Genomic DNA, 24,285 nt, shown 5'->3' with positions numbered 1-24,285 from the left:
CAAGTAATCCCCCCCCCCCCTTATCTAGTAATGATGCACAAGCTCCCGGTTTGCACTGAACAACTCGCGCAACGTTGTAAGTAAAATCATAACCACAGGCACAACAACAGAAACTAAAAATGTCAACAACAACAACTACAGCAACTCCATTGTTACATCTATATCAGTTAGGTATAGATGTTACTACCCTCAAATAACTACAGGTATAATCCAGGTGGTAGGTTCTATGATGCTAAATACATCGACCGGCGCTCAGCCATTCAAAGCGGGGGAACCCCTATTGAAGCAATGTATGTACTAGTGCACAATACTAGTCTGAAATTGGGTATGAATTTTAGGGAACGCAGATTTTAATTTTTTTTTTTAACTAGCCCAGTTAAAAAGAAACTCTCAGGTAGCTGGACTAAATGGAGACCAACCATGTATCATTCATTACTCCTCATATTTTTATCCTGCAGAAGATTGAAGAATGAGCACGGCTAAGTTGTTTCTATTTGCCATGGCAATGGCCGCGGTTTTCTTTGTTGGTGTAAATGCTCGAGTTGCGGCCCATTATAACAACCATGAGGTCAGTTGTCATTCTCGATTTAAGATGGTTGAAATATTTACTGATTAGCTCTCCCAGGCCTAGGTTTCGTAGTTCGTTATTCAACCTTGTCCCCAAGGCTTTTCCCTTAAAAAATGGGTGGGGCGGGAAAAGGCTCTGGCATCGGCTGGTCACGTGTACAGCTTAATATATGGCTACAATAGTACGCGCGCTCTGATTGGCTGCTGAGAGGGCAAGATTTTCTTGTAATGACTGGGCATTATTTGAGTGAAAGCTACGAGCGCGAAGGCGAAAACAACAAAGAATACCGACAAAATAAACCTTTAACTATCTTTTCAATAACTGAAAGAAAAATACTTCCTTACCGATTCTTCTTTAGTATAAGCGACGAAAACCTCTTGCGCGGCCAGGCGGGTGTTGAAAATTACTTCCTGTGTTCTTTATTGGTATCCTTTTTAAGAATAGCGCTAAAAAAAGGCCCTAGTATAATAAATAACTTATCAACGTGCGTTCGGTTATTATAGGGAAATATCAGACCTTGTCTCTTAGCTTTGATATATTGACCTCGCATCGCTTTGTCAATACATCAAGGCCTCGGTCTGAGATTTCCCTGTAATGACCCAACGGACGAAGTGATATTGAGAGAAGCTTTAAAGCTTATCTAGAAAAATACACTCTGCCTTTCATCGTGGCTGCTGAACATGCCCCTAATATCCCCTCGCGTTTCCTAAAAATTGCTAGAAAACGATCAGAGAAAGGAAACCTTAAATTTTCGGAACCGAAAATGTGATGCAGAGAGGAATCAAGAAAATTCTCACTTTCGTAAAACTTTAAATTGCAGCTAAAATTTTCGGGAAAATAATACTGAATCTCTTGTAATTTCGAAAAGACTCAAGTTGCCCTAGAATGACCGAACGAACGCCAGTTGGAATACATTGAGAGGGAGGAGGGAGGCGGTATACCTACGTATACATGCGGGACCCATTTTTACATCTCCTCCTTACATTTATTATTCCCTTCCGCTTGATAAACAGATAGCACTCCTTTCCCAACCAGCTATTTTTATTGCTTTTTTAGGCCTACAAAGAACTGATGAAAACAGGTAGGAAAATAATAATAACCTTATCTTTGCAATTTATTTCATGATAGATTTAGTTTGTCAGGAACCAGCACTAGAAACATGTCACAGTTGAATCTACCTAAATGCAGATTATCAACTGGTCAACGCTCTTTCGCCTTTCGCAGGGCAAAAGAATACAACCTACTCCCCAAAAACATTCGGAATTTAAACAATATCTCAAGTTTTTAAAGGAAAGTCGCTTCCCACTTTCTTGGAAATTCTTCTTAAATAGATTGAATCACATTTTTCATGACTGTATATAAACTCATGTTAACATTTCTTGTTGTATTTACAGATGTAAATATTTTTGCCCCATGATTGTAATTTATTATTGTATATTTGTTATTTTTGTATATTACGACAGAATAGCCATAAAGGAGTCGTAATAAAGTGTATTTAATGTTATGTTAATTGTTCTATCCGTTAATCAACGTATTTTGATTGTCAAGAAGCACTGTGCGCTACAACACGCCAGCATATTGAGGTCTCTTGCAAATCACCGAGATTTCCCAGCGCGAGAATGACCACTACAAACATCATCATCACACCTCCATCATCATCATCATCATCATTTTGGCCGGCCTTCGTACTCTTAAAACTATCTTATTTTTTTATATGTTTTGTTATTTCCTCTTCAGACCGGCTACACGAATTATTTAGCCGAGGGAATTGTCATTGCCGTGGTGAGAATTGGCGTGAGCATGGCTCCGGAACTGGGACACGCTTCTGGATTGTCGGATGTGATGGCAACTGGCAAGACTGCAGAGATCCAGGAATTATGACCAGTTGTTGCCGAGAAGAAAGGAAAAAATGAACGTCTGCAACCAGTTCGCGAGCCAATTTACCAATAAAGTTACACCATATATAAACAGTAAAAACCCGCGTCAGGAGTAATCGGCTCCTGCCAACGTGTAAGAACCTAAAATTTAAGAACCTCTAAGGCTAAAATTTTTATTTTTAAACCCCCTTTTCATAAGAACCTATTCAGCCTAAAATTTTCTCCTTTAATTTGATAGGTTCTTGTTGGCCCGAAGCTCTATTGTTTCAGAGTTGGGATTCATTGTTAGTTTTGTTTGGGTTAGGGCTATCTATTGTTTTCTAAACCAATCCTGTGAGCCGTTCTTAGAGCTTCCGGCGCACCCAAATTTTCAATAGGTTCTTATTTTACAAAAATGAAAGCACAGATGAAAACAGAGGAAAAAATAACATTTTAGTCCAGGTTTCAGTCATTAAGATTCAAAGAATAAACCAAAATGAAAACCATATCATGTCTAACTTTGCCAACACAGCATTTTATGGACACTGAAGCATCAAAGACGTGCATACTAGTACTTTGGAAAGATAAATTTACTGTATGGTTATCCAAACTGTATTCCAGATAATTATTTAACACAGCAACATATTCCATATCACACATGCCCTGTATTAGTTATCTGTGCTGATCGCTGGTGCCCCTATCAAATTAATAACCTATTTAAGAACCTAAGGCAGCCTAAATCCCACTAAATATCATTGCTACAAGAACCTATTTTGGCTAAGTTGGAAAAATCTAGGTTTTTATACGCAGGTCAATTTTACTGTACATCATAGTTACATCACATCATCCTATTTAGCCACTAACTGATTTTCAATTCGCTGATACCTTTTTAGAATTATGAAAGATCAAAACGAAATCCGTTAAAAGAGCTTCGGTCTGTATGCTGACCGTAAGATAATTTATAGCCGTGTAAAGTTCTAGTAAGAGGTTTCTGGAGACTCAAGTTGTAGTGCTTTTGTTTGTGGTAAGTAAAAAAAAGAAATCTGATTTACCGTATTATTTTCTTGTGACTCACAGAATTTTCAGGCCTCCCCTGGATCCGCCAGTGGTATACCATTTGACTCTTACCCCTTTAGCACCAATATCCACAAGCAAATTCTTTTGAGTGACCTCCATACATTCCATTAAAGAATCAGTGGAGAGAATTTGAGATCAATTGAAAAGATCAGTTGAAAGTATTTTTCCTCTGGTGACCAGGTGACCATGTTCACTTTTTTCTCCTATCGTATCCTCGTGATGATAGATTAATATTGTTGGGAGAAAACTGATGTTGGTCACTAGCTTTTGGGACTCAAAATGTTCAGTCTAATAAGAATTGGAAAATTTTAAAAATTGTCTCTGTAATATTTTTTTTAGTTCTTGTTCTTGTTCTGTCGGTCTTCTTTTTTTTCAGTCTATTAATTTTCTGAATGGCTTTCTTCTCTAAAGCAAAGTAACAAAGTAACTATTGAAAAAAATATGCCAGCCATGGTTCATTTCGCGTCCAACTCTGTGTTATAACCAGATATGATATATTAAAGAAAATCGTTAAACCTGAGGACCGACAGCCCGCGGTCGGGTCGAGCCGTAAACGGACACTTTAAAAAACTGCATGAGCCGATGAACTGTGGTGACTAGTTTTCCTCTTTCAACGAACTGTTTGGCACTGACACTGTCTTGAAACATTATACGCTGTAAAATTGTCCGAATCGTTCATTTCAAGAAGTGGCCTCATCTATAATGGCAATTAATGCTTGGTTCGCTTATGATTTCCAGTCAGAGATTTGTGCTTAGCCACCCATGTTTCAATTTCTTTGAGTCGGAAAAAAAAAATTCAAAGCAAGGCCATCTGTGCAAGTAGTAAATTCAGTTTAATTCTATGTACATCACAATGAGTCATATTTCTAAAAAGAACTTAACACTACATGTACTGATATGAAGATTCATTAATTCCCAAAAAAAAAAAAAAATCTGCTGTACGTTGCAAGCAAATTAAGCAAAGTTTGATAGAATGGCTGGCCGAACATATAAATATTGAAACAAAAACATATATGCAGACAAATAGAATTGTAGATTTAAGTATATTACATCAGCAAAATGAATATTTTATGAACCACAGAAACTTCTGAGTCGTTAAAATGTCCTTAAAAGTACCACAGAATTACAACTCGCTTTCGTTTCAGGGAATTCACACTTTCAAATAGCTTTGATAGAAATGAATTTTTACGAAAGATTGTTGCTGGACTTGCAGCCGGTGGGTCAATACTTCTGATCAAAATTTCAATGTTATTTAAAAATTATTTTCTGTAAAATTTTCTCAGGATTGTTTTCCTTTGATTAGAAAATGATGATTGATAGAAAAAATTGAAATGAGACGCTCTTCGTGTAAAGAGATTTCACATTGCTGCTACCATGTAGAACAAATATGAAGCATTTTGCTTGATCTGCAATTATATCTTCATTGCCACTGAAACGGAGTTTTAAACATAAAAACAGTAACCAGGATGGCCAGTTCTCGTGATATAACAGCTGCGTCGATCAACAATGTTGGCGATGACTTCACGGAAGAAACGAATGGTGACGACGAAAAACCGTCAACAAGAAACCGTATAGCCTGTCAGACAGGGCATATACTCAATAACTTAACTTCAAGTATGTGGTATAGTTATGCACTGCTCTATTTTCAAGAAGTTGCTGGTTTATTCCCCACAACCGCTGGAATTATGTTCTTCATTTGTCAGATTCTTACGGTCGTTACTTTACTAGTGATTAGACTCGGTCGCGACAAGCGAATTTGGAACTCGTTCTCTTCCTATGGGATACAAAAAGCGCGACATGTTGTTGGGTCGGCCATTGTACTCTTCGCCTGGCCTTTTACGGCCACCCCATGTTTGTTTTGTGGAGATGGTAGCTCCAGTTTAGAGTTAGGAATGTATTACCTCATGCCAGTGGTTTTACTATCAGTTGGCTGGCCGCTTACAGATGTGAGTTATTCTAAGCTGATGAAAGAAATGCGTACAGAAAGTGGAAAGGTTCCAGAAAACTCCAGGTAAGTCTTTTGAAATATATTATTCTTTTGAACGTATATAGCACCAATAACAATAGTCGCTATTTTCATCTGCGCCTAACTATTCCGTTATGCTAAGACAAATTACAAAGTTAAACAAAATCGCACTTTTCCGGCTTTTATTTTTTTTTTCACAATACTCTGACACCTAAATACTTTGTATAGTTTAAGCGGTCATGTTATTTTGTTGTTGTTTTTCTTTTTTATCTAATTCAATTACTTAGCAATTAGATCGCAATACTGTGTTGACATAGAGAGAGAGAGAGAGAAATAGAAAGAAGTGCTTCTTCTTTCGTGACAGGCTCGTAGCCAGTATAGAGGAAATTGCATGTGTTATTATTTTTTTAGACTTTTTAAAAAAAACGTATATGGCTACGATGCCTATTAATTAATTATTTTTTCCCGATATTACCACTCTATTATTTTTACGTAAACATAGTTGAATCATTCCAAAACAAAATACATTTTTAACTTTAGCCACTATTACACTGCTAGCCGGATGCGAATCACTGTTCTTAACTAATTTTTCACGTCTACAAGGCAAGAGGATTTTCATAGTGTTTTGCGAGTTGTCTGGCTTGGTGTGAATAAGTTAAAACCGCTGAGTGCACCTACCTGTTTCTGGAAAGATGGCGCTGTCTTGTGGCTGCGAATTAGTATTAGTTAAATTGTTCTTTTTTAAAATTTAATATTATTGTGGCAATAAAATGTTAATGAACTGTAAAAGGAAGTAAAATTAACAAGACAAGTATGGAATTGTTATTCTCAAGAATTTATATTTTACTTTGGATCTTCTCTGTTAGCGTACTTCTGACAGCAAAGTACGTAGTAAGGCAATTAGAGTCTTGCGCTTTGTCTATGTTTATTTCAGCCGGTTTTCTTATTTCGTACGTTTGAATTGTTTCTTTTTAATTAAAGAAATCGCATATCGAAAATACTAATGAATTATTAAGTATACTTACACACATCGTTTTTTTCTACTAAATTTACATAATTTATACTTTTACCCATACAATTATTGTGTAGAAATTTTGAAATAATCATACACTTTCTTATGTTTTTTTCTATATGATACCCCATGATTCTCGTTTTGAATTAGAATAGGATTTATAGACCAGTCTGTTCTAAAACCAGACTTGACTCTGGGTCTTGACTTCGGCTCACATTTGATTCTCTGCCTCAAGACACCTGATTGGTCCACTGCCAGACATGTTTCCTTATGATCCGATTAAACGAAGCCTAAAATTGTTTTGGGTTTAATTCGCGAATCTTAAGTGGGAACAATCTCGATCGTATGCACATTCTATGACTCCCAATTTGCATGAGAGCATGAATTACTGCCTTAACAATATCAATATTTAGAAAATTGTACCTCAAAGAGTAGGCATTTCTAGGTATCTGGGGCCCGTTTCTCGAAAGTCCCGGTAACTTTTCGGGCCCGAAATCAAATATTCAAATCGCAATATAAAGAATAAGAGCGCGGGTCCTGGCTAGCAAACTACTCCATTTTGTTTCATTAACTGATAGTTTTATCATGTTAGATGCAAAACTATTGAAACCTCGATCTTTAATGTAAACGGGGACAGCTTACCGGGCCCGTTAATTATCGGAACTTTCGAGAAACGGCCCCCTGGTATCTAGATGGATTTTTTCCCAACAGTGAAGGCTTTTATTGATTTCTTCGAGGCTGATTATAGCTTCAAAATGTGAGCTAGATATTAGCTGAACGACTGGGTGTGGTGTCACTCACTGAGCTCGGGTCAGTGATATATGGCTGTGCAATGATGACTATAGTTGACTATGGCTATGCAATGGTAGCTATAGCTGACTAAACTGACTATGGTTGTAAAATGCTGTGACTATAGCTGACTAAGCTGACTATGGCTGTACAATGCCGTGACTATAGCTGACTAAGCTGTGCAGTGGTGACGTTAATAGCTGACTAAGCTGTGCAATGGTAACTATAGCTGAGTAAACTGACTATGGCTGTACAATGCCGTGACTATAGCTGACTATATTTTCTGTGCTGCCACTGCTTGAATGCTGGCTGTGCGGTATGATAACGTATTGCTACTCTTGATAGCAATCTGATAGCCCCACGGATCAGAAGAAAATAATGAAAAAACTTACATCTGAATTTTTTTTTTCAGATCTATTGCTCGTATCTGCCAAGTGTGTCTTTATATCTTACTGTGGGTCTTATTACAACAGAATACCGAACACCAAGTGAACTCACAAATCAGCGAGCAATTTACAGTAAGTGAAAGCAAAAATAGTCTTTTCAGTAAATCTATCTTCGGATCTTAGACCCAACGTACTCTTAACTGAGGAACTGAAAGTGGGCAGGCTTAGGGCTAACCCTAATGTCTACCCTGAACCTCCTCCTTACGATGGGCAGTCTACCAAACCAACTTTAATGGCTGTATCTACCGATCATCCTTTTCATGTCCTCTGTTGCCTTAAAAATAAAATTTCTTACCTTTGTAAACACGAGACAATGTAAACCTGTAATTAAGGCATCAATAGCCTGTTCACAGAAGACCCCTTACTTTTCAGGCTTTAGAGGTCTTTGCGCTTGTGTGTAAAAATTGAAATCGCGGGGGATGTATGGATTGCAGGCGTTGGGGAAAAAAACTGTGAACGGGCTAGGGCATCATCTTTTCGCTTTCTGAGTTTGCAAAAATATCACACTCTGTCTGTTTATTTTCTGTTTCAGTACGTTACGCTCGTTCTAGTTCCTGTGGGTTTTCTATTCGTTTTTGCTTTTCATTTCTCCGTCCTCGAGTCCATACCACAGTCTCGAGAGTTCAAGCCGGAAGAAAAAGAGGATGAAGGTACAATAACTTCATAACAAGTACCGGCTTTCACCAAGGAAGAAGCCAATCTTTAGGCTATCCACGCTACAGACAGGTGTCCGAGGCCAGAACAGCATAACGTTTGTAGATCCTTTCCGTGTGAAGTCCTGGGTTTGACGTAGTTGGTGTAAAATGAGTCAAGTACAAATACCATGTCCCTCGCGTCCCCCCCCCCCCCCTTAGCCCCTCCCCCCTCACCAATTGCGGTTGAAAACAGACCTGGATGGGTCAAACAAATTGTTAAAAACAAGAAACGGACTGATACTAACGTTGAACAAAAGTATGGTCTAAACAAATTTTATATGAAAAATAATATCATAATATTTATTTATCTTTTCACGTATGTAAGGATCTTCCGTGATTCTTGCCTTTTTTGGCTGCTAAACACTAAAAGCTTTGGATACGTCTTGAAAACTGTGTATGACAGTATACAGGGTTGTGTTGTTAAAATATATCCTTTGACTTAAAGAAAAGAACTGCGGAAGATCAATGGCAGACATTCCAACACCAAGTTCATTAGCGGATCAGGAGAAAACGAGCAGAATAGAAAGGCAAAAAATAAAATGGTACGAATGGCTCAAAGAACCCTTGTTATACAAGGTCAGTAAAAGTTCTAAAGGTAGATCGAGATACGGTAAAACTGCGAACAACAAAAACGTGTAACCTGTTTTGAGACATTCATCCACGAACTGGCAGCAAATCAGGTTGCTGCAGGTTACGAAAAGTTGTCGCAGAAAGTAGAGAGTGGTTCTACTTTTTCCGACAAAATATTTACATGTTGCGCGTTTTACCGACCCAAGACAAACTTGTTTGCAGCAAGTGACGTAAAACCCTTGTGTGGCGTGACTCCCTATCCAATCAGAAGTCAGAACCTACCCAACATGCAGCATATCAACCTTGATCATAATTTTATATAATTACTGCGTTATATATTTATATTTATATATTTTTTTCATTCTCATTTTATTATTTTGTGGCGAATTTTTGAACTGTTGCATGGTGGTCAAACAACATGTTTTTGACTGACTTTTCAGCTCAGAATTACTCCGATGGTTGTGTGTAAATCAAATAATCTTTCTACATATTTTAAGAAGAGATTCCTCTGCCTATTATTTCTTTTTTTCTAACAGTCTTCTCCCGACGTCATTAGGCTGGTTTTGTTATCCTTTTTGTAAACAATGCTTTGAAGATCGTCCAGTCATACCTTCCATTGTATCTCACTGAAACTCTTCAGTTGCGGAAAGTAAGTGGTTCTACCTTAAAATTAAGTCAGTAACACTTTCTACTTCCTAAAAGGCAGCTTAAAAAATGACGCTGCTGTCAATGTGGGCGATATTGTCCGCTGACGAAGATCTTTTTGGCCAATATTTTGCAATAAAGGATTCTCCCCTTTTTTTTCTGGCTATAAAACCTTTCGATGGAAATGCATTTGTCCACTTTTAAATGATAGATTTTAAGATTAAATTGCAAGATCCTAAGATGGAAACTTACTTGACAATTACATTAAAAGGCTGTTCGGCTTCCCCCCTACAGCATTGTCCGCCGTCGTTTAATCGTAAGCTAGTACCGCTCGCTTATGCCGTTTATTCAAATCAGGTTTACGGTAAACTTAAATGCACGGTGATACTTATAATTGTAATAATTATTTTATTATGTTGTAGGAGTCAATAGCATTCTTCCCGCTGATTATTGTGATGACCCGTATTGCTACGGAGATCACCTGCAAAAGCTTCATTGAAAAACAGACACCAAGGGTAGGATCAAGGGAGACAAATGAAAAAAAGAGGGAATCTGCGAGATATATTTTTCCTCTTATTATAATAAATCATTTTAGAGGTTGTAATTGAACGGAGGTCTAATTGCTGAGACCTACGCGCTTTTTTCTCGAATATTTGAAACGTCATCAAGTCCACGCGCCACTGCCACAATACAAAGCAGATCATTGTAATGTTGGGTGACTCAATGTTGAATTCTCCACTTGACAACACTGAATAATGGAAACCAACTTCCGATTAATTTCAAGCGTTTAATTGGTCTAAAAATAACTTTGGTGAAATTCATAAATCCCAAGGGCTCGCTCGACTGAGCGTTACACTCTCTTTCCATTATTCTCGCCTCTTCTTAAGATTATTAGGCTGATTTAGCAAAAGAACGGGAATGTCATTTGACGACGGCAAAGCGCGCGAAAAGGACTAAACTCTACTTCCGGTGCCCAGTTTGCCGCTCAGCCATTGGTCAAGCCAGTTGTTTGATTTGCGCGCGCCGTCGTCAACTGACGTTCCCGTTCTGTTGCTAAATCAGCCATTTATGAGTAAAATAAAATCCCCCATGCCAGTTTTTCATGATCAGTATCAGGGAACGTAACCCTTTAACTCCCAATGGTGACCAAACAATTTTCTCCTAACGATATCCATAGATTGTCAAGAGCAAGTATATGAGCATTAATAAAATGATCGTTATTCTTGTAGATTTGGCTGAAAATTTAGGCAAAATCACTGCCCCAAGAGCGAAAAAAGTTCACTTTCGGTTGTCGTGCGTCGCTCAAAAGCATCTTTTCTCGTTAAAAAGTAGAGGAAATATTTTGCCGGGTTTGAGTGATCCTCAAAATCGGTGAAGTCCGTTCTCCTTATCCCCCTGCCCCACCCCTGTTAAAAAAAAAGCTTTCTCAATTCCCCCTTAAGTTAATTCAGGCTAATGGGTTGTGTAGAGTTTATACAGAAATTGTTCGCGTAGTTTACAGTGGACTCTTCATGTTATTGCTTTCATCGTATTACTATCATGCTTAACAATTCTGAATTTGTACGTGGATATTCAAGTCATCTTTCTAAATGATTTTCTTTTCCTTAGGTTGTCATCCTGTGCACTACTTTCGCCATGTTTGGTACCTGCATGTGGTATTTCCTGCAGTCAGCAGAGCAAACTTCGCTGGTTTATGCGCCCACGGTCATTTTTGCTTGCATGTCGTCTCTTGTCATCATGGTAACGTCACAGTTGCATCAAGAGATGATTGGACACAACGAGGTTGGTCACTATTTAAGTAGCGATCATATATTTACTTATCAAACCACGAGCAATCAAATCTTACTATTTGAACGCTCAGTAAATAAAAACAGAACCCTGTGTTTTAATAGACTTAAAGAATGTTGCGTGGTGAACAATTTATTAATATCTAGTTCTCAAAACACTAAAGCGTAAGCTAAAAGTTAAGAATAATCTCCACTTAACGTCAATACGAACAACGAATTTTCTTCGTGAAAGCCAGTGTGCGTGTGTTATTTCCAGGGCTTATTTTTGCTCGTCGCGCGTGGCTCTGAGAAGAGAAGGTCGACGACCACTCGCGGTCTCAGTTACGAGACCCTGACTCCAATGATTATCTTAATAATTAAGCAATCGAAAAGTTGTAACAAAAATATGTGGCTGAATCTGAGTCATTCTCGTTCAACGATGAGCAGGCTGGTTGCCTACATGAATAAAAGCGCTAGGTACAACTCTTTTAGTGATTTTCCCTTTATTTTCTTTCAGGAAGTCAACAGCTTTGTTTCAAGTGCACTTGAATGTACAGAAAGAGTTTCGCTTGGTTTAATTGTTCTTACAGTCCAAATATTCTGCCCTGCCGGCCAGAATAGGTAAAGACGTGTTGCATTTTTATGAGTCAGAACATTTTAATCTACAATGCATGTACGTAAGATCTCGGAGTTGACTTAAACCTCGTCCTACTTCAAAAAGTTTTATTGTAGGTTACAATTGGTGACAAAAATCTTGAAAGACTAATGGTAAAGTTTACTCCCTTGGATTTCCCCTCTATTTAATATTTTAAATAAACTTCACGGTGGAGAGTGCAGGCTTTTAAGTAAACTTCATCGATCTGTGTGAAAGATAAACTTTCTGCATAATAAAAGGATAAAACATGAATAATAGATAGATTATTCATCTTCAATCGATCTTGCTTCATTAGATCTATTGGTAGTTACCTACGCTCTGCCTTCCCAGCGGCCTTTGGGAGCTGTATTGTCGTACCAATGCTTGTTGCGACCGCTTTCATGAGCTCAAGAAACTCCAGTGAAGGTAAAGTTGTACACTAGCTTAAAAGTAGTTTATATGCTAAGAATATTATTGTGGCGTATCAATCCAGCAACACAGTTGATTATAGGTTGACAAGAGAAGATTTATCCTCTCTTGAGGTTGATCATCGACAAACAGCATGATCTGAAGTGAGACTTCTGCCTGATTATACATTGTACTCATTATTTTATCTGTATTTTCATTGGCTAAGAGCCTACACTTAATTTTGGAGATCATCCCAGCCTACAGATTATTTAGCTGCAAGCAGTTAACTGTGGGCAGATAAACGTGTGGGATTTAACAAAAGCGCTGAGTCCCAGCTGGCAAAAAGTCTCACTTATGTAAGCATGGAACGGACGTTAAGGCGCTTGTCTAAAGGCATGAGTTCCTTTAAGGAATTTTTCCTTTGGCCTCAATTTCCCGCGTTTGTGAATTATCTCTTTCGTCTGACGTGGTCCAAGAGTTATTTGAAAACGCAATGTTTGATGCTTTAGGTCTCGTCTTGCAGGACCAGAGCTAACGATAACAGTAGCAAGCCCTCGAGAGGATAATGAAGTGATACAGACTAGCCTCCCATTAGTCAACTGCGCCTACCGTTTAGGTATGTCCATATGGAAATAGGAGGACTGAAACACGGGTAGGCTTCCGTCCCGAGGTTCGACTCCCTTACCCAATTATATACCATTTTTGACGGAAAAGCTATTTTGTACCCCTTTTTATATGCTTTAGTATTGAAAAATTTTACCCCCTTCACATAACCAGCCGCATCAAAAGGGACGATTTTTATTTTCTACATCGCGTGTAGGCTTAGTTAGTGTCAGATTTTTTCCAGCTTTTTCTTCGAGAGCTTTTTTCACGCAAGAAGTTTGTCTCTTGCTCACCGTGAAGACAATTCTCGATACTGAGTGGCACCCAGTTTAAAAACATTTAAAATGAGTTTTAATTCTCAGTGTTTATTTTCTTTTTTTAGCTTCTTCGGAAGCACCAACTCCTCCAGTGGATATAGAACACAATGAAATGAAAACTAATATTGATGGCGACTGCAATGAGCTACAAGGTAGGTTCAAACAGATAAATCAGGAATGAAGGAGAGAAAGAGAGATACTAGAGATGCTTCTCATTAAGTGACACAGGAGGTTCCGAATGCTGTGCTTCCAACAGGAGTCAAACCTAAGACCTTCCGGTTGCTGGTCAGTGACAGATGCTTTACTATCAGAGAGGCTGAGCATCACGTTTACGCGAATTTGTAACACGTGACCAAGTGTCCCCTTTAAGTGTCGTTTCCTAGTACTGAGTTTCACGCAATTTTTTTATCCACCGATAAGAACTGTTTTGAGCTGTTTTTGTCTGCTCCTTTTCTATTTTGAGAAATTTTTCATCTTGAATTTGACGTTTTGCCGTTTGCCGTACACGTGAAGCTAAACCCTCTATTGAGCTACAGGAGACTCGTGGGAGCTAATCAGCCACCAATCCAGGTTCAGGCACAGCTAAGACTGGAATGTCGTTATGGCTTATGCTCAATAGAAATATACAGTGTGAGTGATGGTGAAAAAACAGAAGGTCAAAGGTTGGACTCAAGAGCACTCGGATTTTCTTTTCCGAGCCGCCTGTGCGACTGATTGAAAAATCATCTTCCATATGTATTCACCAGGCTTAAAATTCACCGTCACATCTCCTCATCATCGAGCACTGACTTTGACAAAGTAGTAAGTTATTTGTTTTCATCAGCCCTGGAGAGTGGTGGGGTTAAGTGAAGTGGAAGTTGCGCGCATTGGTGCTGCGGCATAAATCATTATTGATTATTTAATACTTCATCGTTCTGTGTTGTCTTAAAAGGTTCACGATTAACGGCTTCTCCATCACATTGTGAGACTGTGGAAACGCAGCCGCGTAGCCAACGAGAACAAGGTTCGTAATAAGAAAAAAAAAATACTCCACAGTTTTTGCCAAGTTAGGCTTAGAACCTAATCTTTTACTTATTGAAAGCAAGAAAGCCATTATTAAACTCAATATAAACCATTCAAAAACATTATTCCATTCATTTGATTCGGTAATGATATTTTTTAGTTTTTCTTAACGTTCTAATAGAAACTAACAAACAATCATATCTTTTTTCTTCCAGATATTGAAGAAGTAAAACGAGCATTAGACGAGCTACACCGACTCCCGTCCACAGATTTATAAACGAACTTTATACTTAAGCGAGCCATAACTACACTCAAATACATTTTTAATCAAGTTTCTCTAAACCCCTATAATCTACAATTTCTTTTACTTGATCGCTGTTAAAACCCAAGTATTACACTGGCGTCATAATCGCTAGAAATAATTTTCGAATCATTTTACGTATCTGGATAACTGACCACCTACCCCTCCCCTAAACCAACATTAGCACTTACTTCTCACTTAGGGCAAAATGTTGATTTAGGGGATGGGTAGGTGGTCAGTTACCCACTGATTCAGTCAACTCTCCCTTAAGGTGGTGTTACACGGGACGATTCGCAACGACGATTTTTTGAGCAACACAGCATCACAATGTTGGAACAATGTTGCTACCATTTGAGCCAATGTCGCAACAATGTTGCAACGCTGTTTTGCGCTAAAAATCGTCGTTGCGAATCGTAACGTGTAACATCACCTTTCCTTTACCGGACATTCTCTTTTAGAATGGGCACTAGTAAGAACAGTCGGTTTCAGCTACTGAAAAGGGGGGACATCTCTAATCCTTAAGGGGACCCTAGTACCTTTTTCACGAGACCGCCCCCCTCCCAAATATGTCCGTTCGATAGAGTTCTGCATAGCGAATCAGAGTGAAAGATGAGAATCATGGTAAACCCAAAAACGCCTAAAAAAAATTTAAAAGAGGGTAGAGTTTTAGAATTATAATTACTCTAACAACTCGTCCGTCTGGCTTATCATCTTTTCTGTGCAAAAAAAGGCACCAAAATAAAAACCGCCAGAAAGCCCATAGTCCTTTCGATCTACTGCTGTCACTGTACTTTACATGTAGTTACTATTCATGTAAAAGAGACGTATTTAATATGATATTTCAAACTGACCTGAGTAATACAAGGAAAGCATGTTATTATATTGCCTGCTTTTCACTGTTTTTGGTGATTTAAAAATTACTTAAGGAAAAAAGAGTCTTCTTGAACACGTCTTTCTACCGATCCAGGCACATTTTATTTCTCCTCTGGGACTAATTTGGCGTGCACAGCGTTGGTAATTCTCCCTGCATTCTTGGTCGACATTATAATCGTATCCATCGCAACCAGGCAAAAGATTTCTGCAGTTTGGGGTGAAGCAAAATCCAATGGAACAGATGCATCCTTTACCGTATAGTGACTGTATGCCAAGCAGTTGCTCTGTCGTCAAATCCGACCATTCTTTGTGCCAATCACAAAACCCGTGGAACAGCTTTGGCTTTCCCTGCACAAGGAGAACTCTTCCAAACAGCACGTATTCTTTCCCCGGTTGTAACCATACCGCACAGGACGATCCATTGCTAGGGGCGTATAGCTTCACTTGGTTAGTAAGGGGGTTGATTTCCACGTTTGATTGACCTTTGAAAATTTCTTTAACTTCCAATGTATAAACTTGTTCTTTAAATATTTGCATGAAAGGTTGCTCCGTTCTTGATTCGACAGAGGCACGAAAAGCTACACGTAATGAAGAAAAAAATAAAACAGCAAGGTTAGACATTCTTTTACGCATGAATCTTAATTTTCTGCTTCATTCATATATTCCCGTTTCAATTCTTCAATACAAATCAGTTGGGATTTCAACCCTGGAGAATGGGCGGGGGGGGGGAGGTACTCCCTTATATGGACAATTCGGGGATGTACCGCAGGATGGGGTATGGTTTTTACCTCTCTGTCCTAATTATATAAACAGCGTATATATTTTCGCTTGAGTCTGTCCTGATTATAAACAGGGTATTGGCCTGCACCACTGATAATGGTCTAGATGAAATTTGTTTGTACTTCAAGTATACAAAAGAAATTACTATTGCTTTAAAACAAGACAATGTGCATTTTGTCCTTAGTCCTAAACAAGGTAATTAGGGGGTGTTGTCCTTAACAGGGTAGGTATCTTAGGATTTTTTGTCCGGGTCAGGGTTTCAAACCCTCCGAGGCTCACCTATACCCAAATATTGGTCTAGTACCCCTTCCCCCACAAGGAATTTCAACCACCGCTTGGTTGACCTCTTAGCTCAATAGGCTGAGATTCAGACTTCGGAATGGTAGATCCTGGTTGGATTCAGACCCGTAGCACTTACAGTTTTACAGATTTGAGAATAATTTAAAAATGTTACTTTTGCTCTGACAGGAAGAATAGTCCCAGGTGTAGTAGAACGATTCTTTTACTTAAGCGTAAATTTTGGGCCAAGCTTAAAAAAAACCGCCTCCCTTGCCCCCACTCCCTCACACTAAGTCTTTGTCAGGTTTTAAACTCAAGCGTCACCAAAGGGGGCATTCACAAGTCATCATTTCATTGATGATTCTCTGCTCAACCAGACCAGACAAGGAAATTCATTCCCTCACAGTGTTATAAATTATCTCATGCAGGAAAGCCTTGTTGGGAGAGGGGCAAGATATTTATTGTCCACGAATTAATGACAATTTCCTTATCAGTAATTGAGTGAAATCGAGGATAAATTTTTCTCTGACAGCTTCTGACCCAACATATCTTTCTCTAAGAAATGAATTTTGTCACTTGATTTACTCTTATTAATATCATTCATTTTTGCAACACTGTAAGTAATTATAGTCATGCACATAAAGGTTATTGTTGTTGTTGTTGTTGAGTGAGGTCGACAGTCATCAGCCGTAAACATTAGGTCCATTAGGGAAATAGTAATCATCTGGAGAAGTGCAGATAGTTGAGGGTGGGCGAAACGAAGAGCGGAAAATGCACGCTGTTTTTGTTTTGTTTTATTCCTCCTCACTTCTATTTGTGCTGTCTCACAATCTTATCTGATTATCTGCTGTCTTTCAACAATTTAACTTTATATCTCGGTGCATTCTCGAATGGGTTAAATTTGCTAAAACAAACATGTCAAATAAAGAGAATCGCTCTGACTAGTGTTTCTACTACTGATTTGTAAGGAAGCATTAAGTAATAATTTTGCACGAAAAATGAGATCGGTCAGTGCCCGGGGGTCAGTGGCACATACCTAACAAGAATACATTTTAACAACTGTATTTAACTTATCAAACTTCAATCTGAAAAAAATTTTTGTAATTAGATAGGTTTGTTTATGGGCTACTAGATCCAGGGTGTGGTGGCTTAATCAAAGATCCCGGCTCTCACATGAAAACTTTACTGGTGGGATATTTCCAAACTAAACCCCCCCCGGGGGGGGGTACTCCTCCATAAGGGCTTAATGGGGGCGTGCGGACAGCCAGGGTATGTTTTTCGGGATTTTTGTCTTAAACAGGGTATCGAATTTATCATTTTTTGTCTTAATCAGGGTATCGATTTATCAATTTTTGTCTTAAACAGGATATCTTTTCTTGGACGATAAACAGCAAAATTTTTACAGGCTCTAATGTTAATTAAATGTCTTAAACAGGGTATCAAAAATCGGAATTCTGTCTTAAATAGGGTAGGAAAATCAGCGATATTTGTCTTAAACAGGGTCAGGGTATGAGGGGCCGCGCCGCACCTCCCCACCCAGGGATATATCGACTACCCCCCCCCCCCGGGACTAAAACACACGTGTCTTAGGAAACAAAATATCAGCGAAATAAAATCAATATCCGGAAAAAGGTTTATCAGTTGGTTAATCTGAACTGGTCGATTGTTTGTTTTAACATGATCTTGCGGTTTCATTTTACGCCTCAAAAGTCGAGGTGCAGTTGCGACAACAGCGCAGGGAAAGGCTAGTCTGCTACACAGACGTTTTTAGTGTCATCACGTAACGCTCCTACCCATCAGTTTGGAGGACACAGCCGTTTTTAGTGTCGTCACGCAACGCTAGCAGAATAGGGCAAGGCAAGAAGCGGAGGCGTTAATAGTTATAAATCCTTAATCGTATTTTTTCATTTCCTACCCTTCAACCTTTACTAAGGCTAGAATGATAGATAGGCAGATAGATAGATTTAAATTAAACAGTTTTCTCAGGAGAAAACACCATTGCGATCTGATCTGTCTGCTACATGCAGCCAGCCTGATATTATTTTAATGACAGACATGTATTGTGGCACTTGGCATTCAACTTTTTAAATAGCTGAGTTGATGAAAGGTTAGTATGACCTGAGGACAAAGAACTGAACGAAAGCCGACGTATTTTGTTTTATTTTCTTGGTTGGTTTCATAGTTTTTTTTTCTTATTTTATGAGAGGATTGTGGAGATGATAGATTGAGTACTTACTCGGAAAAGTCAATTGTCATTTTATTACGTTCTGCTTTCCTTTTTTACATCTTTTGTTACACTAGCCCATGGTCGCAAATCTGACTGAAATGGTAGCTCATTTCGGATTTGTTACCGAACAGTATTGGTTGCATCGGAAAAAAAATCAGTTTGTAAAGCTTTTTTCAAACAAACTTTCGTAACGTTGCGGTGAAAGTGAAAGGATACTCCAAGGAAACATGCTGTAACGAGAAACAGCCGGGGTGATCAAAATTAACTGTTCTGTATATATCATACACTACCCTGCTTTACTTACCGTAATGAGCGTAACAAAATTGCTTTTGAGGATGTGTTGGCATACATGAACAGGCCAGTGACGAAGTTACTACACAAGAAGCGATCAAAAGTAGCTGTAAAATCCCCATTTTGGTTTTCGGTTTCTGCTCTTGCGGTCTCTTAGGATTCAGTGCGGCTGATTCACTATCGGACCTATCGCGATGAAGCTGTGATAGTACACGATAGGTGTCGATTTTTATACCATTTTACCATAGCGACCAGTTTGATGTGGTTAAGGAGGTATTAAAATCAACCCAGTTACGTGACGTCAACAAATTACACAATTTGTTTTTTTGTTTAGAACGCGGTGGGTTGCAGTCTTACGTAGTAAGAGCACACATTACGTTGGCGATTCAAACATTAAACAACTTAATGATACCATATGCTAAGTTTACGTTCAACATTTGTGCAAAAACGAATAGTGAACATTTGTTAAGAAACGGCTGTTGTTGCATATTGAAATAACGCAAATCCTAGTGGAATTTCAGTCGTGTCAGGAAATAACTTAATTGTTGGGAATTTTAAGAGGCAAGGTTGATAAAAAATGCAGTCTCGCCTGTCTGCTGGAGGAAATAAGGATATCTGATTGAAAATACGTGTGTAAATTTTTTTCTGATAGACTGTAGGGTGATCATGTTTGCACGAAAAGTTGTTTTTAAGTTGTTATTACGACCACGTTTGACAAAATTCCATCACGGAAATTTCTTCAAAAATAGATAACACTATGAACACGTCAGCCAGTTTCTTTAACCATTTTTTTAAACTCTTTTTCATTATAAACACAACGTTTTAAACTGGGACAGGAACAGTGATATTTTAACGAAAATTTTATTTGTGTTGCTGTTTGCAAGTGATTGATCGACGCTATTTTCTACCTTAAGGCATTTTGTGCCCATTGCTTTTGGGGTTATCGGCACATCTTATCATTAAGTTTCTTAATTAAAGGAATTTGTCCCTTTCACAGGTATCTAATTTTAATCTTGTAACACTTCAAAGACAAATATTTATATTTCCCTTCTTTTCGAACGTGTTTCGATCAATGAAGTTGCTGAGTGGGTGTAAAACAAATGCTTGGTGGAGATAGTTTTCGTCATTTAAATTCCATGTTTGCAATGCCCGTGTTTCCTTTTAAGGAAACCTCTCAAAACTCATTATCGACGTTTAGCGTTTAAGGACACTAAATTACCCGGGGGGGGGGGGGGAGGGGGGTTAAGCCAGACTCATGATGTCGACCTTTTTATCTGCAAACTCGCGTGGACAAACTGGGCACTGATATCCGCCGTTTCAGAGGTTTCTGTGGTTTCTTCTTTATACTGCAAATTGAGATTCTTTTTCCTTAGAAATTTGCAGGGACAGAATACCTTATAAATTCATGGAACGCTAAGTTAGAAGGTGGAAGCGTCAGAGAACAATCTAGATGGATTTCATTTCCTAACAACAACTGGGCCACAAAATATGAAACGGATGTTTGTCTTTCCTCTTAAATGTTTACACGGTGAAATGAATAGGTCAAATTTGTAACACCCATCTTACATTACCCGACATGTCAATGTCACAAAGCGTGATAAAATTCCTTAATTATTCGCTAACATTAAAGACGTCTCGTTTGTGTTAGAGAGAGAGAGAGACACCTAATCACGTGCAGTTCGTACATAGCACGTGATTAAGATGAATGGGCGATGAATCAAAAGTTGGTAGTGAAGAAAGCTTTTCACCTCTATCTGCTGTTTTACAAAAAAATTTACCACCTCTCACAAAGACTTAGGATTCAAAACGCCTCCTCTGCCCGGAACTCGGTTTCCTTTGAAACTAACCTCATGATTTGCAATGAAATACCCTGTGAGCAGTGGATTCTATCTGGCATGGACTCTTAGCATAATACGAAGTCGTTCGCGTTGCTGCGACCTGACAAGCCCCACGAAGGACTTAACACTGGACTTAACAAATGCTAAAAGCCATGCCAGAAAGAAACCTCTGCTCGCACGGTATGTAGATTTATATTAAAAATATATTTTTGTTTGGAGCTTGTACACGGTATCCAGGCCATTCGCACGCCCAATATTTTAACCTATTATTGTGAGGAGATGAATCGAAGTGGGTTCGATGATTTCCTTTGAGACGTTAGCATTTTTTGCTACTTGGAACAAAAGTTGAACTTGCAAGTAGGGGTTATTTCCCCTAGGCTAGGCTGGAATTATATGTATATATATATATATATATATATATATATATATATATATATATATATATATATATATATATATATGTATATAACAAAAAAAAATCATGGTCGACAGAATAGAATTTTTGGCGTGAACAAGCCTCACCGGTTTCGGGTCATCGGTCAATTATTCATATCCTAGGCGTTCCCATTTTTATAAAAGCTCTTATTCTTGAGTGCCTTTTTAAAGACTTGTTTTGTTTTCCGGGTGAACTTTCTTTCCAGATTTATCAAATACTCACATTTTTTTTACCTTGAGGAATTTTTTTTTTCTATTTTTACGGGTCAATTTATTTTTAGAAAATATGCGATTTGTTGATGTAGAGACATTTGAAAAACAACCCATGATAAAATGAATTGCGACACCGCATGAGGTACTATTCAACCTAGGCCTACTTTGGATTTCGTTAGTGTATTGGCGCAGCGTCTGAAAAGAATTTTTTTTTGCTATTTCTAAAATTCTGCCCTTTTATTTTCCCTTGTTTATTTGCTATTTTTAAACGAGGTAGCAGTGCTTGTACAGCTCTCTGATCAAAAAAAAAAAAAAAAATGTCAAGTGTGCTGTCTGACTTTTGGCTGAGAACAAGTTAACGTCCTATAAGTTTCTCTATATCAGACATAGAATTTTTTTTTCTCTTATTGGATTATTTGGCTTACGTTTAGTTTGTTTATTCACCTGTTCAGAGAAATGTGCTTAAATTCCAGTCCAAACAAATAACTTGCCGCTGTGCACTCTGCCATCTTTCTATTTGACCCCACGGTACTGCAAAATGCCTCCACCTCCCCCCCTCCCTCACCTACCAGGGTGAAGTATATATGGGCAAGGTTTCCCAAATACCACTGTTACTCTTTGACTGAGTGACGGTCTAGACGGATATTGAATACCGGGCAGTGCCCACTAGCTTAATCCTATTAAAAGTTTCAGCGTATCATCAGTACCCCCTACCTCCCTAATAATTTAGTTATGAAATATTTGTGAAATAAAAGGCCCTGATCCCCGACGCTGTTTACTCAATGATATGCGAGGTAAACTCAAGAAATGGAATGCAGGCGAGTTCTTGATGATCGCGACTATCGTGAGTTTCCACCTATATTTTTGTTAATTATTATTTTTTGGCCTCTAATAAATCTCAAACGGATGACCTGTTTGTAGGCGAAACTAATGTTTCCTCTGGCGGCACTGTCACATAATATAGTCTTCTAATATATTTATCACCAATTTGCAGCTCCTAATTAAGAAATTATTTCCCAACATGACCACTGTGGCACTTGTGAGCCTCTATATTCTCTCTTTACAAACAAGAATTCGAAATTAAGGACGAGTGAAAGTAATACAGCAGACGTGAAACGCCAGGCAGAGGCAAGGCGCACCCCAGCTAAAAGACCTCCTTCGTCGAATAAGAAAACCTGAAAATGAAGTGCTATGACCTGAACAGTCTTGACTAGCCATTTCCGACCCAAAATTCAGACCTAGCTATTTTAGTCCTTCTGTAGTCTTCTAGAAGCGGAAGAAAGAGGACCAAAGAGTATTACGGAATGATATTATACCACCAGAAACTTGGTGGAACAGCATAACTAAAATTTAATTTTTTAATTAAGCTGTACAAGCTTGATGTGCAATGGTTACGTCAAAGAGACGAACATTGCGTCATGATGCATGTGTTAGGCAATAATCCATTTGACCGGAAGTAGAGATAAAAAAATGAAAATAAATAAATAAATAACAGCAACAGCAAAGCTTAGTAAGCCATCCATTGATTCAACAATTGTAAATTTGCTTATTATTAGATGAAAGGTTCCTATTATGAAAGATGTGATCCTTATATCTCATTAACCGAGCTTAAAATTCAGCCTCTCTCTTAAATTCATAGTACCGTAATGTGTCAGTCCTGTACAATATTCCCAATATAGTACACAGTTCAACACTGAACAATAATGTTCTGTGCTTTCTTTTTGGCGAAAATCTAATTCACTTTCTGTAAAGTACATCTCCCTGTAACACATTGTAATGCCTTTAAGTCATCATTCCTGTTTTTCATGAACAATTTAATGCGTGAGTTATCTTGAACAATAGAAATAAATGGGTAGGGAAGTCGCCATTCTCTTAGAAAAAAAAAATTGTACAAATTGTGTGGGTTTTCTGTATGTCGTTGTGGTACGTCTTTACTTATCGGCTGAATTTAGCCGGGACGGATATGGGCAACTACCCACCTACCCCTCCCCTAAAACATAATTTTACCCGTAAGTGAGAACTTAATGTAAGAGTTTGTTGTAAACGTGACCTGATTTTTAATTTCTCTAGTAATTGCCGATCTTCTTGGCTAAACGTATACATCGTATACAGGACGGGCGGCAAGTATTATTTGGGCAAGGGAAAACGTGTTTTGGGCTTGCATAAATCAGAGGTGGGGGAAGGGGGGGATGGAAATTGTGAAAAGTTATGCATACCCGTGACGAGCGACAATTTTACCAACCCCACGAGGGCAGTATGTCAGGCTATGGAAACACAACAGATCACAATAAAAAGTTTTCTTTTGCTTTTATAAAGTAACTTTCCCGAAGCGAAAAAGAAGAAGCAAAACTCTTAATTGCTAGACAAAAGCGCTGATTGAAAGAGAAATTGCCATTAGCCGCGATGTGTTGCAGTCTTTTAACGTAATCATTTCTTGTTTTGCAAAAACGACCCCATTAAAATAAAGAAGTTCTCGCGCCTGCACAGCAAAACCGGCATGGAATCAGCCTTGCTTCTTTTGTTCAATGTTTTCACCTGTGATTAAATCCTATTAGTATCCGGCCCTTCTTTTTTTGTAACTTGGTCGTTGCTTCCAAACTTGAATTTATGGTGACGCGCAACAACTGTGAACATACCAGTGGCGGATCCAGGGGAGGGGCCCCCTTATTTTTAGATCAGACTGAGGCCCGAAGG

At 38.4% G+C, this 24,285-nt stretch overlaps 2 protein-coding genes across 2 annotated transcripts; one reads left to right on the top strand and one right to left on the bottom strand.

Moving 5' to 3' along the window:
- Positions 1-4,727: 4,727 nt before the first annotated feature.
- Positions 4,728-14,631, top strand: LOC140949167 (major facilitator superfamily domain-containing protein 12-like). The gene is made up of 13 exons (XM_073398399.1): positions 4,728-5,512; positions 7,681-7,786; positions 8,247-8,364; positions 8,855-8,985; positions 9,536-9,628; positions 10,047-10,139; positions 11,233-11,406; positions 11,908-12,011; positions 12,341-12,450; positions 12,956-13,048; positions 13,418-13,504; positions 14,284-14,355; positions 14,570-14,631. Exons 1-13 carry the CDS (start codon positions 4,968-4,970, stop codon positions 14,629-14,631), a joined length of 1,788 nt encoding a protein of 595 aa, XP_073254500.1. The 5' UTR covers positions 4,728-4,967.
- LOC140947748 (tissue inhibitor of metalloproteinase-like) lies at positions 14,473-19,296 on the bottom strand. The gene is made up of 2 exons (XM_073396926.1): positions 19,119-19,296; positions 14,473-16,106 (listed from the first exon to the last, which is right to left on the bottom strand). Exons 1-2 carry the CDS (start codon positions 19,225-19,227, stop codon positions 15,577-15,579), a joined length of 639 nt encoding a protein of 212 aa, XP_073253027.1. The 5' UTR covers positions 19,228-19,296; the 3' UTR covers positions 14,473-15,576.
- Positions 19,297-24,285: the final 4,989 nt, after the last annotated feature.

This window comes from Porites lutea, chromosome 9 (genome assembly GCF_958299795.1).
Source record: "Porites lutea chromosome 9, jaPorLute2.1, whole genome shotgun sequence".
Lineage (NCBI taxonomy): Eukaryota > Metazoa > Cnidaria > Anthozoa > Scleractinia > Poritidae > Porites > Porites lutea.
This window is presented reverse-complemented; position numbering and strand designations above follow the sequence as displayed.

What these genes read in the sequence shown, in the direction of transcription:
- LOC140947748 (XM_073396926.1), bottom strand. Translation starts at nt 19,227, where the DNA reads ATGGGGATTTTACAGCTACTTTTGATCGCTTCTTGTGTAGTAACTTCG. An exon ending in ATTTTGTTACGCTCATTACG is followed by an intron (nt 16,107 to 19,118) that starts GTAAGTAAAGCA and finishes CATTACGTGTAG; the next exon opens with CTTTTCGTGCCTCTGTCGAA.
- LOC140949167 (XM_073398399.1), top strand. Translation starts at nt 4,968, where the DNA reads ATGGCCAGTTCTCGTGATATAACAGCTGCGTCGATCAACAATGTTGGC. An exon ending in CAACTGCGCCTACCGTTTAG is followed by an intron (nt 13,049 to 13,417) that starts GTATGTCCATAT and finishes TTCTTTTTTTAG; the next exon opens with CTTCTTCGGAAGCACCAACT. An exon ending in CGACTGCAATGAGCTACAAG is followed by an intron (nt 13,505 to 14,283) that starts GTAGGTTCAAAC and finishes TTGTCTTAAAAG; the next exon opens with GTTCACGATTAACGGCTTCT.